Consider the following 14,154-nt stretch of genomic DNA (forward strand, 5'->3'; position numbering starts at 1 on the left):
CTTAGGAGTCGGAGAGGCACTGCAGATCCCATGATCCCCAGTCCGCAGGGTCCGGGGAGTTCGCGGAGATTGGAATCTCTAACGCAGGATGGATTTTACACATAAAGGCTATATAAAACATCATGGCTTGTTGAGCCAGCAGGGGGCAGGACTAGATGACCTCCAAGGTCCTTTCCAACTCCTGTTAGTTGACTTTTAACCATAGGGGCTGGGGATGATGGGATCTGCAGTCCCTACCCCACCCAGTCTGGGCCGTGGCACGTGGTTGAAAGCAAGCTGGATGCCCGAGTAGTTAAAACTGTTATCTCTGTATAATTCGCTTTATCGACACAACAGCCCTGAGAGGTAGGCCGGGTGGAGAAGACGACCCTTTAAAAAAATAACATCCCTGCCAGAGAGGCTGTGGTGGCTGCGTCCTGGGCCGAGAAATGCAGGCTGTGTCAATCAATCAATCCATCAATCAACCCTTTGATCTATCTGTCCTACTCCCCACCCCGGTAAGAATGGACAATCTGCTGCTGGCAAACTGGGGGACTACATATCCCCTAAGCCGCAGCAGGAAGTCCGGCCGGGGATAACTCCGCCCCACCCTCGTGCCAGCTGGGCCAAAGGTCTGCAGTCCGCTGGGCTCGCCCATCCCTAGGGCATAATACAGAATCCAACGAACTCTGCGTGCAGGGAACTACCACTCCCAGAATGCCTCAAGCGGCGCGGCTGCCTGAGGCCTTCTGGGAGCGTTAGTTTCCCCACCTTGGCGGCGCGCCAAGGCTGGGGTGGCTGTGAGGCATTCTGAGAGCGGTAATTTCCCTTGCTTGGCGAACGCGGCGGGGCGAGTAGCTAAGCGGAGGCATTCTGGGAGCTGTAGTTCCCCGAACTTGAGGGCCTTCTAACCGAGGCCAGGCTTCCTCCAATCCAGCAGGCCTTTTGTCCCGCGGGGGCTTCCCGGCTGCTTGCCCTTCTTCCATCCACCCTCCTCCTCCTCCTCTTCGCCCCGGTAGCGGAAGCTCTCCTGCCGGCCGCGCGGTTCCGCCATCTCGGAAGGTGGAGGAGGAGGAGGAGTCGGCGGCGGCTCCTCTGCCTGTTCAGGCGGGGCGGGAAGCGGAAGGAGGGGACACCCGGCGCGGCCTGGTGAGTTGCCCCCGGCCCGACTAGGCCGCGGCCTGGCCGTTGCCTTGGCAACCAGGCCTTCCAGGTCGGAAGAGACATGGGGGGGCGGTGCTTGGGAGGACCCCAACTTGAATTACTGGCCTCAGGGCGGGTGTGTGTTTGGGGGGGAGGGTCGTCCAATGGGCCTCTAATGCCCCCTCCCCTGTTTTCCCCAATGGAGTCCCCCCCATTTGGGGGATGGTGGAGGATGGGCTCTGCATCCCCCCTTTTTTGGGCATAAGGAGGCCTTGCTTCCATCAAATTCTCTTGCACTCCGACCTCCCATCATCCCCAGGCAGGAGAATGGGAACTGTAGTCCGGAACTAGAGGAGGGGCTGGGGTGGGGGGGATGTACTCAGAGTGCTGGTTTGGAATTAGGGAGCTGCCTACCCATGGTGCAGGTGGTCCTTGACAACGGTCCTTTTAGTGACCGGTTCGTTTAGTGACTGTTCAAAGTGACAGCCGCGCTGGGGGAGAAAAGGCGGGGGGGCTGATTTGGGACCCCCTTTTCACATTGGACAACTGTTTGCAGCATTCCCCCGGGGTCACGTGATCGGAATCCAGACGCTTGGCAACTGACTTGTACTTATGACAGTTGCAGGGTTCCCCGGAATCGCGGGACTCCCCCCTCCCTTTTGCGACCTTGGGATCAGCAAAATCAACCGGGGGAAGGGGGGGAAACCAGATTCGCTTAACAAACGCGTGGCCAACTTTGCAACGGCAGCGGTTCGTTTAACAGCTGAGGCGAGAGAGAGGTCGTAAAATGGGGCGACCCTCGCTTAGCAAGGGAAGTGTTGGTCTCGTTGAGGACTAGCTGTACGGTGGGACGTGTGCCCCGTTTTCGCCTCTTCGACCTCTGGCCGATCTATTTTGGGGTTGGGGTGGTCCCTCATTTTTATCCTACAACGCCCTTGTGAGGTTGGTCAAGGAGCTTTACGACGGCGTGAAGATTCGCACCCAGATCCACCCTTAAGTTTCTAATGGGGAGATTGGAACCTTCTCCTCCTCCTCCCCTTCATTCAAGATCATCCCCATTCACAACCCAATCCTCTGCCTTTCGCTCACCTGGTGGTGCCTTTTCCTTCAATCATGGCTTAGCCCAAGGGAGGAACTGAGCCAACATTCGTGGTTTGCAAGGACTGAGATAAACCATTAATTTAAGATTAGGGGTGTAGCTACTACATCTCTATCCTTCTTGGGTGTGATGACCCAGATGGCTTGAGAAAATCCTCATTTTCCCACCAGTTTCACGGGAGAAAATTCAGAAGTTGGTTGAACTTGGGACATAATTATTCAAAAAATAATAATATATCTCCTTTAATCAAATAGCTGAATGACAGGCATCAGCCAGGAGACATTTCGGTTCCCCCCCCCTTGAATTTTTATTCAAGGCGCGCCTAGTTAAGTGTCAATCATCCTTTCTGCTTTGCTCCCCTTTAGTAAACCTTGGCAGTTCTGTTCACGTAACAGCCTAAGCCGTAATTAAAGTTTTTTTTTTTTAAATCCGCTTTTAGGTGAAAATGCAGCCACTGGCATTCATAAACTTTAAATAATTGCTTTGAATATGGTATGAAACAAACCTCAGGCTTGAAACCCTGCGCCAAGCGGAATCTTTTTCCCTCGCGACGTTTGTAAATTAGGATTCTTGTCCCCGCTTGGCTTCTCTTGAGAACTTGCCTCCCAAAATTGCGGGCGCTCCGTCGCAGGAGAGACCGGAGAAGCCACTTGTCGGCAATGGCATGGGGTCTCCATCCTTGAGCAGGGGTGGGGTGGACTAGAAGACCTCCAAGGTCCCTTCCAGCTCTGTTATTCTGTCGTTAGGGATTTGTCGTTCTAGTCTCGGTTTTGTAGAATCGGCGAATTGCAATTTCTGCCGCTTGCTTGTCTGGCAGGGAAGAAATAAATTATAATTTTTGGCACGGGTTATAATAAAAGAGTTCGCAACACTGAAACACGGTTAGTTTCACTGGCTGGAATTTGCCTCTAAAATCAATATGGGAAACTGGACTTCCCTTGGACTGGAAAGGATAGCATGCAAAGACTAAAGGTGGGTGGCCAGGCTTGGCTATTTTAAGCCAAGAGTTCAAATCCCAGAATTCCCCCACCTAGCCATGAAATGAATGGAAGTCCCTAGGTTTTAAAGTTGCCAAAATTGTGCACCCTTGTTACAAGTGTTTTAGTGAACCAACAGCTTCCTTGAAAGCTAACCCCTTTGTATGTAGCCCTTCCAGCTTTTAGTTCGGTTTGTTTGAAAAGTGGAACTTTCTGGAGAGAAATTCTAGGTTTTGTTTCCTTCCTGCTTCCTCCCCCCCCCCCCCCAAACCCAGCTGCCTTATATGTCCTACTGGGATTTGACTTGGATTTTCCAATGTGGCGTCAAAAGTAACATCCAGAAAAGTCCTTGGGATCGAATTAAAATTTAAGATGATCCCAGATTAACCCAATAGCATCTCCGTTTTTTTATTCTCATCCTTTAGTGACTTCCCACTCTGCTAAAACTTACTCTTTTAGCTTCGGTTTAAAACTCATTGAAGTGATGGCGGGTGGACCTAAGAGCCAGTGTTAAAATTGTAATTTGGAGGGATGTGTGACTTTTGAGGCTTGGTTGATTTCACTGGATATCAAGGCGAGATCAACTATATTCAACTTTCGGTTATTATTGTGGCGGTTTATCAGTTCTTTCTTTCTCCCCCCCCCCCCGCCTTGTGCTTCCTCCTCGCCGTTTTATGCTGAGAATATTCTCACCGATGCCCAGCGTGGGAATTTGTCAGGGGGTGCCTTAAAAATCACAAAACTTGAGTTCACCTTTGCTGAAAATCTTTTGACTATTTCCTTAGGCTAATATTCTTCTTTGACCTTCCAACAGATTCTAAATTCCTGGTCAAAAGGTTGTTTCCCTCCCCTTCCTGATTTCCCGGTTGTTATTTTCTTTGCAAGCAGCACTTCACCCACTGTCCTGCCAAAATCCCTCTTCGCTTCCCTGTTCCTGGAAGGAAAAAAAAAAGTGAATTTCCATTTTTCCCCGCCCTCCTGGCGTACCAGGAAATTGTGTCATGCTTTCGCTGATGTGGCAGGGCAGCAGCTCCAGCTATTCATTCCCCTGAGAGGCTTAAAGAGAAATGCAAGCTTTTCACCAAAAGAACCCCTGTAGAAAGTCCTTCTAAGCCTTTCTTGTTCATTTGTGGGCCAAGAAGACTTAAGTTATTGAAGATTCTTTTTCTTCTGTAAGAAAGGAGAGTCGGTAGATCAAGTTTCATCCCCCTGTGGAATGAAAAGGGGATTTTTTTATTTTTTTGCTTTGAAGCCTTCCTCCAAAGAGGAAGCAGACTACAAACACACCTCTGAGTAAAATATAGAGCCGGCAATAGAAAATTTGGTGTAAGGTGTTAGTGAGTTTCACCTGGTCTGCGAAACCCCAGTGGGAATTGAGCAGGATTTATTAAAAGGCTTTTCCACCCAGTCTTGCAATCCCAACTCCTCCCCCAGCATCAATCCACGCCAATTCTACAAAGTGGGAACACTTTTTTATGGGGTAGTCCTCGGCTTACGACCACGATCGAGCCCGACGTTTCCGCGGCGGAGTGGGACGAATTGCGTCCCGTTTTACCACCTCTCTTGCCACGGTGGTTCGGCGAATCGCTGCGGCCGTGAAGTTAAGTCAAAACCATCTGGCGGTCCTCCCCCGTGGCTTGTCAGAAGGTCATAAAAAGGGGACCCCTTGAGCCCCTCCCCCCGGGACACGGCGACCATCGTAAATGCGAGTCGGTCGCCAAGCGTCTGAATTTTGACCCCGTGATGACGGGGATGTGGCAAGGGTTGTAAAGTTTTTTTAAAAAAAAACACCTTCACAAGTCGCTGTTTTTCAATGCTGTTGTAACTTCAAGCGGTCACTAAATGAATCATAACGTCACGTCGGGCAAGGGACATGTCCTAGGAGCTTGTACTGCAAGGGTGGTGTGCTGAATTCTTCATGTTTTTTTCCTCCCATCCTACAGCCACAATGTCAGAAGGGGACAGTAGCGGTGAGTCAATCCATGGCAAAACCTCCGTGGTCTACAGATTTTTCACCAGATTTGGACAGGTGAGTTTCACGCCTGTGGCGAACGGATCCCTGAACCTCTCCCGGGGTGGGGGAGCGTTGGTGCATCTCCAATTAAATTAGTATTTCATCAGGTCTGATTAAAACAGTTGGAATTTAAAAAGTGATTTCTCTTGCCTCTGCTGGGAAGTGGGAAGGAGTGTGTTGGATGAATCCCACTAGCTGTGGCTTAATTTTATTTAATTATAAAAAAATATCCTTCCTTGCTGACATCCTCCTCCCTCCCTCTCTCCTGCTTCCTTCTTCCTTCCTTTCCTTCCCTCCCTTTCTTTCTCTCTGTCTCTCCCTCCCTTCATTCCTCCCTCCCTCCTCTTCCCGTCCCTCCTTTGCCATTTTTCCTTCCTTCCCTCTTTCCTCACTCACATCCTCCCTCCCTCTCTCCTGCTTTCTCCTTCCTTCCTTCCCTCCCTCCCCCCTTCTCTGTTCGGTTGCTCACATCCTCCCTCCCTCTCTCCTGCTTTTTCCTTCCTTCCTTTCCTTCCTTTCTCACTGTCCCTCCCTCCCTTCATTCCTCCCTATCTTCTTTGCCATTTTTCCTTCCTTCCCTCTTTCCTCACTCATATCCTCCCTCCCTCTCTCCTGCTTTCTCCTTCCTTCCTTCCCTCCCTTTCTCTCTCTCCCTTCCTTCTTCCTCCCTCACTTCTCTCCCCCTTCCTTCTTTGCCATTTTTCCTTCCTTCCCTCCCTCCCTCCTTCCCTATTTTGTCACTCACATCCTCCCTCCCTCTCTCCTGCTTTCTCCTTCCTTCCTTCCTTTCCTTTCTTTCTCACTGTCCTTCCCTCCCTTCATTCCTCCCTATCTTCTTTGCCATTTTTTCCTTCCTTCCCTCATTCCTCGCTCACATCCTCTCTCTCTCTCTCCTGCTTTCTCCTTCCTTCCCTCCCTCCTTCCTTCCCTCCCTTTCTTTCTCTCTGCCCCTTCCTTCTTCCTCCCTCCCTTCTCTCACCCTCCCTTCTTTGCCATTTTCCCTTCCTTCCTTCCTTCCTTCCTTTCTTTCTTTCTTTCTTTCTTTCTTTCTTTCTTTCTTTCTTTCTTTCTTTCTTTCTTTCTTTCTTCTAGCTGTATTCCAGTTGCAGGCTCACCATGTTCAACCCTCACTTAATATGCTGAAAATCTTGTGTCTCTCTTAGATTTACCAGTCCTGGCTAGACAAATCTACTCCGTACACAACAATCCGATGGGTCGTAACATTGGGTTTAAGTTTTATCTACATGATTAGAGTTTATTTACTGCAGGTAAGGAAAAAAACCCTGCCAGTAATGAACACACTGCCAATTATTGGCAGCCTCTTGCTATACCCATTATGTTTATTCTTTTATCTTAGCCAGTTAAAAGGTGTTTTTCAGCTTCAATCTTTGGCACTTGCCCCCAACCCCCCCCCCAAAAAAATTATTTAAAGCTGAGGAAAATTAGCCCCAAAATAGTCCACAAAGAATTTTCTTGGTTTATCTTGCTATGGAGAATTTACTGCCTGTGGCTTGAAGTTGGGTTTGTAAATCACACTCCTTCTTCCTAGGCCGTTTATCCTTAGCTTGCTTTGTTGACTGGGGAATTCTGGGAATTGAAGTCCACGCGTCTTCGAGTTGCCAAGGCTGAGAAACATTGCCCTGTGGGTTGTCCCAAAGATTTGGTTTCCCCCCCCCCCCCCCCGAAAAAAAGACCACTAGACTTTCTTTTTTCTTTATAAACATGGAACGCGTTTCGTTTCTCATCCGGGAAGCTTGGATGAGAAGATAGAACTGAAGAAGCTTCTTGGATGAGAAGTGAAACCTCTTCGAAGAAAGAAAGAAAAACCAGTTGCTTTTGGGAAAAAGTCCCTTTTGGGACAACCACGACCTGGATGATGGAGAATCTCCATAGACATTTTCCCTCTTGGTTCTTCTGTTATCTCCGGCTATTGGTTCTGGCCCAAACACAACAAAGCATCTGTAGTTAAATCAAAGATTCCAACCCCGGCGAAAAGTTTCTCTCTCACCGCAGGCTAACAAGTCTGTCCGGCAGGGAGACGAATAGTTGCCTGCCACTCCTATTCATCTCCGCCCCCTGCCTTTGATTCCCAGAGCTAGGGTGAGGCTTTGCTAGCAGCGATGGCTCTTCTGTCCCAAGGACCGGCCCATAGATTTCCATTGTTCTCCTCTCTTCTGCTTTCTGCACAGCCGCGCGTCAGGCACTGTTCCTCCTCTTCCTCATCAGCCACCTCCAGACCTGGGGGCTGTTGACCCTCCATCGGAGGGCTGACGGACGGCCCACGCTCTGTCTCTGCGAGCTCCATTCCCTCGTCCCCCTCGGAGCTCTCAGGTTGCCTTGAGGCTGACCCTCACTCCCACACCTCCTCCTCCTCCGATTCAGCCACTGGAGGGATCGGTGGCTGATAGACCGCAACACTATTACCCGTTCTTTCCTGGTTCACGGGCTCCCTGTCAGGGAAAAAATTTCACCCTGAAGAAAGTGAGGTTTAGGATCGGGCTGATTCCCAACAGCATATGCATTAAGATGTGAAGAAAAAGAATAAAAAGTCTTGAGAAGCATATTCTAATTAATAAACAAACTTTAATACAAAAATAATAAATGGAAATAAAACAAAACTAACTAATTGTTACATTTTGATAATAAAGGTTCCGTCTGCCAGCTTTCTGGCAGGCGGACAAAAGTTCAGCAGTAGCTTTCTCTTTCTCTCTCCTTCTTCTGGAATGTGTGAAGACATGCGCAATAAATCATTGTCAGATAAGAACTTTTATGACCTGCGCAATAACTCTTTCTCAGTTTAACTCTTCAGTGTCAGTTCAGTCAGTTCATGTCTAGCAAACTTTTTAACGTAGTGACACTCCCAATATTTTGGAGTATGGCTCGTGCAACCATGCTGCTTGTAGGCCCTCTCCTGACTTCTGATTAATCCCCTGTGCATTGCTAATGATGGATCCTCAGAGTTTGTAATTCCTGTTCTTTTTTTAAAAAAAAAAACTTAAATTCCCCTCTGACCTCCTGGTTCTTGACTCTCTCTTCTCGTCCCCAGGGTTGGTATATCGTGACGTACGCCTTGGGTATCTACCACCTAAACCTGTTCATAGCTTTCTTGTCGCCAAAGGTCGATCCCTCGCTCATGGAAGATTCAGGTATATGAAAGATGGAATTTGGGTCAACGTGCTTGCCTCTTTCTACCCCAGAGGCCGTTGGTTTTTAGGAATGGGTTGGATTAAATTTAGAAATCTTGCTCATACCTCGGCCGGGTGGTTTGGGTACGCGCCTCGTCCAAGGTGATTTTTCTTTGGCATTGTGTTTTTAAGTATCTTGTGCGTACCCCTGTGCTTGGATTTTACGGCAGGGGTCGGCAACCTTAAGCGCTCAAAGAGCCATTTGGACCGTTTCCCACCAAAAAGAAAACAGCGGGAGCTACAAAAACTCTTTTCATGCTGACTACCGTATTTTTCGGAGTATAAGACGCACCCTTTTCCCTCAAAAAAGAGGCTGAAAATCTGGGAATGTCTTATACACTGAATACAGCCTTTTTGGCTCCCGAAACCCCGCTCCCTTCACCTAAATGGCCATGCATAGCCTTTAGGAGGTTTGTAGAGTGCTCCTGGGGGCTTGGGAGGGCAGAAATGAGCAAGAAAAGGGCCGTTTTTTGCTCGTTTTGCAGGAGCACTCTATAAGCCGCCTAAAGGCTATCCATGCCCTTTTTAAAAACAAAACACCGTGCTCGTTTTTGCAGAAAACAGGTCATTTTGGGGAGGTCTGCAGAGTGCAGAACCTTTTTTATTTGCCTCTTCAAAATCTTGGTGAGTCTTATACTCCGAGAAATACGGTATTTCCTGAGCGGCCGCAAAATTAGTATATGTAGTTGAATTCAACGTTCTGTTTTCTTCTGAAACTTTTCTTTCCTTGGATTTATACCCATGGTTGGAAAAGCTCAATAAATCACATGCCAGCGGGTGTCGCGCATTGGCGATTGTGGCGCATGTATTTTGAGCGATAGGGGGAGCCGCAGCAGAGGGATGAAAGAGCCACACGCGGCTCCAGAGCCACACAGGTTGCTAATTCCTGGTTTATGGCTTAGTCTCCTGTATAATCACAGCCGCTCGTGCTTGATTCTATGCGCCCTTGTTCCGTAGATTACGGGCCAATTTGCAGGTGTGGTCCTTGGCCTCACAACTATTGGTTTAGTGACAGTGGCGTTGAAGAAAGGGACTGTTTTTCCACACTGATAACCCGTGATGGAGATCCAGACTCTTTGCCAACTGTCTCGTATTTATGACGGTTGCCACGTCCCGGGTTTAAGGCAATCCATTTTTGCGACCTTCCGACGAGCCAAAAGTCGACGAGGACGCTAAATTCACCTAACAACCGTGTTACGAAGCAACTGCAGCCCTTTGAGGCTCCATTGTGGTCGTAAATAGGACGACTCCCCCCTTTGTATGAGGGTCGTCCTTGAGAAGCGCCATGGATATCCTTTTGAGGGGGGGAGGGGTGTCCCGGGACTTGCAACGTACGTTCTACAAAGCAATAAAAGAAATTCAGGTTCTGAAACCAGACCCTTTGTCTGCCTTGAATGGGCCATGTCAGCAAGCTGCAATTGTTTTAAAATTCCTAAATTAGCAAATAATTTCTTTTCCTCTTTGTAGATGAAGGTCCTTCATTACCGACAAAACAGAATGAAGAATTCCGGCCATTTATCCGGAGGCTGCCAGAATTCAAGTTCTGGTGAGTTGAATTCAGATCAACTCCCTCCCTCCCTTCCTTCCTTCTTTCCTTCTTTAGTTCCTTCCTTCCTTCTTATGCAATATAGTAGCAGAGTTGGAAGGGGCCTTGGAGGTCTTCTAGTCCAACCCCCTGCTTAGGCAGGAAACCCTATACCATTTCAGACAAATGGCTATCCAACATCTTCTTAAAGACTTCCAGTGTTGGGGCATTCACAATTTCTGGAGGCAACTTCTGTTCCACTGATTAATTGTTCTCCCTGTCAGAAAATGTCTCCTCAGTTCTAAGTTGCTTCTCTCCTTAATTAGTTTCCACCCATTGCTTCTTGTCCTGCCCGCAGGTGCCTTGGAGAATAGTTTGACTCCCTCTTCTTTGTGGCAACCCCTGAGATATTGGAACACTGCTATCATGTCTCCCCTAGTCCTTCTTTTCATTAAACTAGACCTACCCAGTTCCTGCAACCGTTCTTCTTTCCTTCCTTCTTTCCTCCCTTCCTCTCCTTCCTTCCTTCTTCCCTCCCTTTCCTTCCTTCCTTCCTTCCTTCCTTCCTTCCTTCCTTCCTTCCTTCCTTCCTTCCTTCCTTCCTTCCTTCCCTCTTCTGACATACATGTACAGCAGCTTTTCGTAAAAGATTAAGATTAGAGACTGGGGTGCAATTGTCTCTACCCGTTAATTTATCTAACAAAATGAAATTCAACGTAGAGAAAAGTAAAGTCTTAACCCTTAGGCAAGAAAAAACAGAAGGACACATATAGACTCGGTGAAACCAGGCTTAATAGCAGGGACTGCGACGGGGATCTTGGAGTGTTAGTGGACAACCAGCTAAATAGGAGCCAGCCGTGTGCAGCGGCAGCCAAAAAAGCCAATGCAGTCTTAAACTGCATTAACAGAGGGATACAATCAAGATCAAGGGAGGTGCTAATACCACCCTATAAAGGCCACACCTAGAATATTGCATTCAGCTTTGGTCACCACATTATAAAAAGGATGTTGAGACTCTAGAAAGAGTGCAGAGAAGAGCAACCAGGATGATGAGGGGACTGGAGGCTAAAACATACGATGGACGGTTGCAGGAACTGGGCCTGGCTAGTCTAGGGAAGAGAAGGACCAGAGGAGACAGTAGAGCAGCCTTCCAATGTTTGAGGGGCTGCCCCAGAGAGGAGAAAGGGGTCAAGCTATTTTCCACAAAGGCCAAACAAGGAACAATAGATGGAAACTGACCCAGGAGAGATTCAACCTAGAAATAAGGAGACAGTGAGAGCAATCCACCCATGGAACAGAAGTTGCCTTCGGAAGTTGTGGGAGCTTCATCCCTGGAGGCTTTCAAGAGAATATCGGGATGCCATCGGTCAGAAGCGGTGTAGGGTCTCCTGCTTGGACAGGGGGTTGGACTAGATGGCCTACAAAGTCCCTTCCAACGCTGTTCACCCCCATTCTGCTTCCTTCCCCACAGGCATTCTGCCACGAAGGGCATCTTGGTTGCCATGACCTGTACATTCTTTGAAGCTTTCAATGTTCCAGTTTTTTGGCCAATCCTGGTGATGTATTTCATTATGCTCTTCTGCATCACGATGAAGAGGCAAATCAAGGTGAGTGGAGAAGGCTTTCAGGGACCAGGAGGTCCAGCCTTGGCAGCTTTCCAAGACCTGTGGACTTCCAGCTCCCAGGATTCCCTAGCCAACCGTGTGCCGGCTGGGGAATTCTGGGAATTGAAGTCTACCAGTCATGGCCAAGGTGGGACACCACTGCTTTTGACCCTGAAATCAGGTGGGCGGCCGGGGGGGGGGGGACAGTGGAGATGCTGCAATCCCAGCCAGTGTTAGAATTGGTCACTGAATTCACCCCTTTGGGGGCCCTGGGAAGCAAAATAAATACAACTAACCAGGTCAGTTGTATTTATTGGCACACTCAAGTGCAATTGTCCTGTTTTAAGGAAGGTGCGAATGCAGCCAGAGGTGGATTATATCAAAAGGGACAACATTTAGGCTTCCACGCCGTGCGGATCAAGCTTCATTGCCCAAAGGGTGATAACCACCATCACGAAAAGGTGGCTTGTTTGGAGCTGCTCCTCACCCTTTGCCAAGCCGCCGATCGTCGTAACCTCGATCTTGTTGGGCGAGCCTTTATTTATTTACCCACGTCCCCTAGAGGCACGTAAAGCCCAAGGATTGCGGCTTAATTTATGACCCTCGTCCGGTGCTCGGAAAACTTTGGGAGAGCTGGAGGAGGAACGAAATGGAGGCGTCCTCGTCCTAAGACCTGTTTTGTTGTCGTTTTTGTTTTTTCGTTCCAGCATATGATAAAATACCGATATATACCGTTCACGCACGGTAAAGCCCAAGGATTGCGGCTTAATTTATGACCCTCGTCCGGTGCTCGGAAAACTTTGGGAGAGACGGGGGAGGAGGGGGAACGAAATGGAGGCGTCCTCGTCCTAAGACCTGTTTTCTTTCTTGTCGTTTTTGTTTTTTCCGTTCCAGCATATGATAAAATACCGATATATACCGTTCACCCACGGCAAGAGGAGATATAAAGGGAAAGAAGACCCAGGGAAAACTTTTGCTAGCTAGAATCCTTCCCTCTCAAACCTTTGCTGACCAACCTTTCTCTCCCCCCCCTCCCGTCCCTCCCCCCCAGCGTTATAATTAAAAAGATTGGTTTTGAGCCATTGTAACGACGCCTGTGTCCTTCCTAATCGGGCGTCCGCCAGCGATCCGGAGGATTCGTGTACGGATTGGAGAGGTGCGTGTTTGTGTGTGTCTGGCTCCCTAACGCTTTTCCGTGTCCGCCGCAGAATTCTGCCTTTTTGACCGCGTCTTCTGGGGTTTTGATTTTTTTTTTTTTTTCGTTTTTATCTGTGGGAACAAGGCTGTTTTTTATCCGTCCACAGCCTCTTTCCCTCCCCCCTTTTTTGTTTTATTCCCACCCACCCCACACCACCCGCTCCCCTTTGGCAGTTATCCCATGTTTTTACACCTAGGTACGTGAGTCTCTGCGTGTGGATTCCCACGCGGGACAAAACTGGTAGGCCAGCGGGTCTCCTAATGCCGCGACCCTTTAATGTGGTGGTGACCCCGCCCCCAACCATAAAATTATTTTTATGTTTTCCGTATTTTCCCCCAAAATACGTGTTTTCCGAAGGTCTTTGGCGACCCCAGTGAAAAGGGCTGTTCAATCTCCAAAAGGGGTCCCGACCCACAGGTTGAGAACCGCTGCGGTAGGGAATTTAAAATCGGAATACTCTTCGGGAAGACCGACAGCTAGTATGGAAAGGACATCTGTTCTTTCTTTCTTTTAATTCTCCAACCCGCTGTACCTTGCTGAGAGAATTGCAACAGGACAGGGATGGCTAGGCTTTTTGTTGTTGGCCGCCAAAAGGGCAAGCGCGTGCCGGCACCCATAATGCAAAGCACGCTCCTACAGGTGCATGCGCAAACAGCCACCCCCCCACCCCGCGCGCACACCGCATTGCTCGCCTCCAAGCTGAGCTTGGTATTTCCTCCGGAAATAGAAGTACCGGAAGTTCAGCCAAAAGCCGGCATTGCCCACGCGCCCCGGAGCGGACGGCCCCGCGTGTCTCATAGGTTCGCCATCACAGGAAGAGGAGAATGGGATGCGGTGATCGGCATTCAGATTTGAGCCATCTATACCTCCTCGTTTTTAAACGGGTGTTTCGGATTAAACCTGGCTTGATTGACGGACAGAATCAAGCCTGGCTTTCAGAACGAAGAGGTGGAAGATGGACTGGGTGGTATATGTGTGTGTGTGTGTGTGTGTGTGTGTGTGTGTATTGAGGTTTTCCGTCGTCAGTTGTTTTGTAATAATTCCTTTTTTTTTTTAATTTTGGAAAAAGCCTGGAATAAAAATTACGTACAGATGATATTTTGACACATTTCTCTGATAAAGGGTTTTTTTGTTGATGTTAAAAAGTTTCCTTCACAGCCCTTTCCAAAAATGCCAATTAGATTGGACTTAGCAGGCTGAATTTTAATTTTAGCTTTTAATTTTCTACAGAGAGAAATCTTTTTTTAAAAAAACCTGGGTGTAAAAAATCAATTTTCGATGCGATCGAGCTACCTGCAGTTTTTATGAAGCGGCTTTTTAAATTCCCCCCTCCCCCCCAAAAGAAGTTTCATTAAAAACGAAGACCTTGTCCCGCTCTTGGGCTCAGCTGTCTTTTATCAAACAAATGTAAACAGTGGTGTATTAGGGTT

The 14,154-nt window shown here is 48.4% G+C and overlaps 1 protein-coding gene across 2 annotated transcripts; it reads left to right on the forward strand.

Moving 5' to 3' along the window:
- Window positions 1–844: 844 nt before the first annotated feature.
- Window positions 845–13,832, forward strand: RER1 (retention in endoplasmic reticulum sorting receptor 1). 2 transcript variants are annotated; one of them, XM_081954304.1, is made up of 7 exons: window positions 845–1,128; window positions 5,142–5,227; window positions 6,376–6,480; window positions 8,259–8,358; window positions 9,865–9,943; window positions 11,394–11,529; window positions 12,234–12,385. In XM_081954304.1, the coding sequence occupies exons 2-7, from the start codon at window positions 5,147–5,149 to the stop codon at window positions 12,300–12,302; spliced, it is 570 nt and encodes a 189-aa protein (XP_081810430.1). In that variant the 5' UTR covers window positions 845–1,128; window positions 5,142–5,146; the 3' UTR covers window positions 12,303–12,385. The 2 variants fall into 2 exon arrangements, with proteins under 2 accessions (XP_081810430.1, XP_081810429.1); XM_081954303.1 differs by lacking the exon at window positions 12,234–12,385 and adding an exon at window positions 12,421–13,832 and having other exon boundaries at window positions 857–1,128.
- The last annotated feature ends 322 nt before the right edge of the window (window positions 13,833–14,154 follow it).

The sequence above is a fragment of the Natrix helvetica genome (assembly GCF_964273705.1).
Source record: "Natrix helvetica genome assembly, chromosome: 5".
Classification (NCBI taxonomy): Eukaryota; Metazoa; Chordata; class Lepidosauria; order Squamata; family Natricidae; genus Natrix; species Natrix helvetica.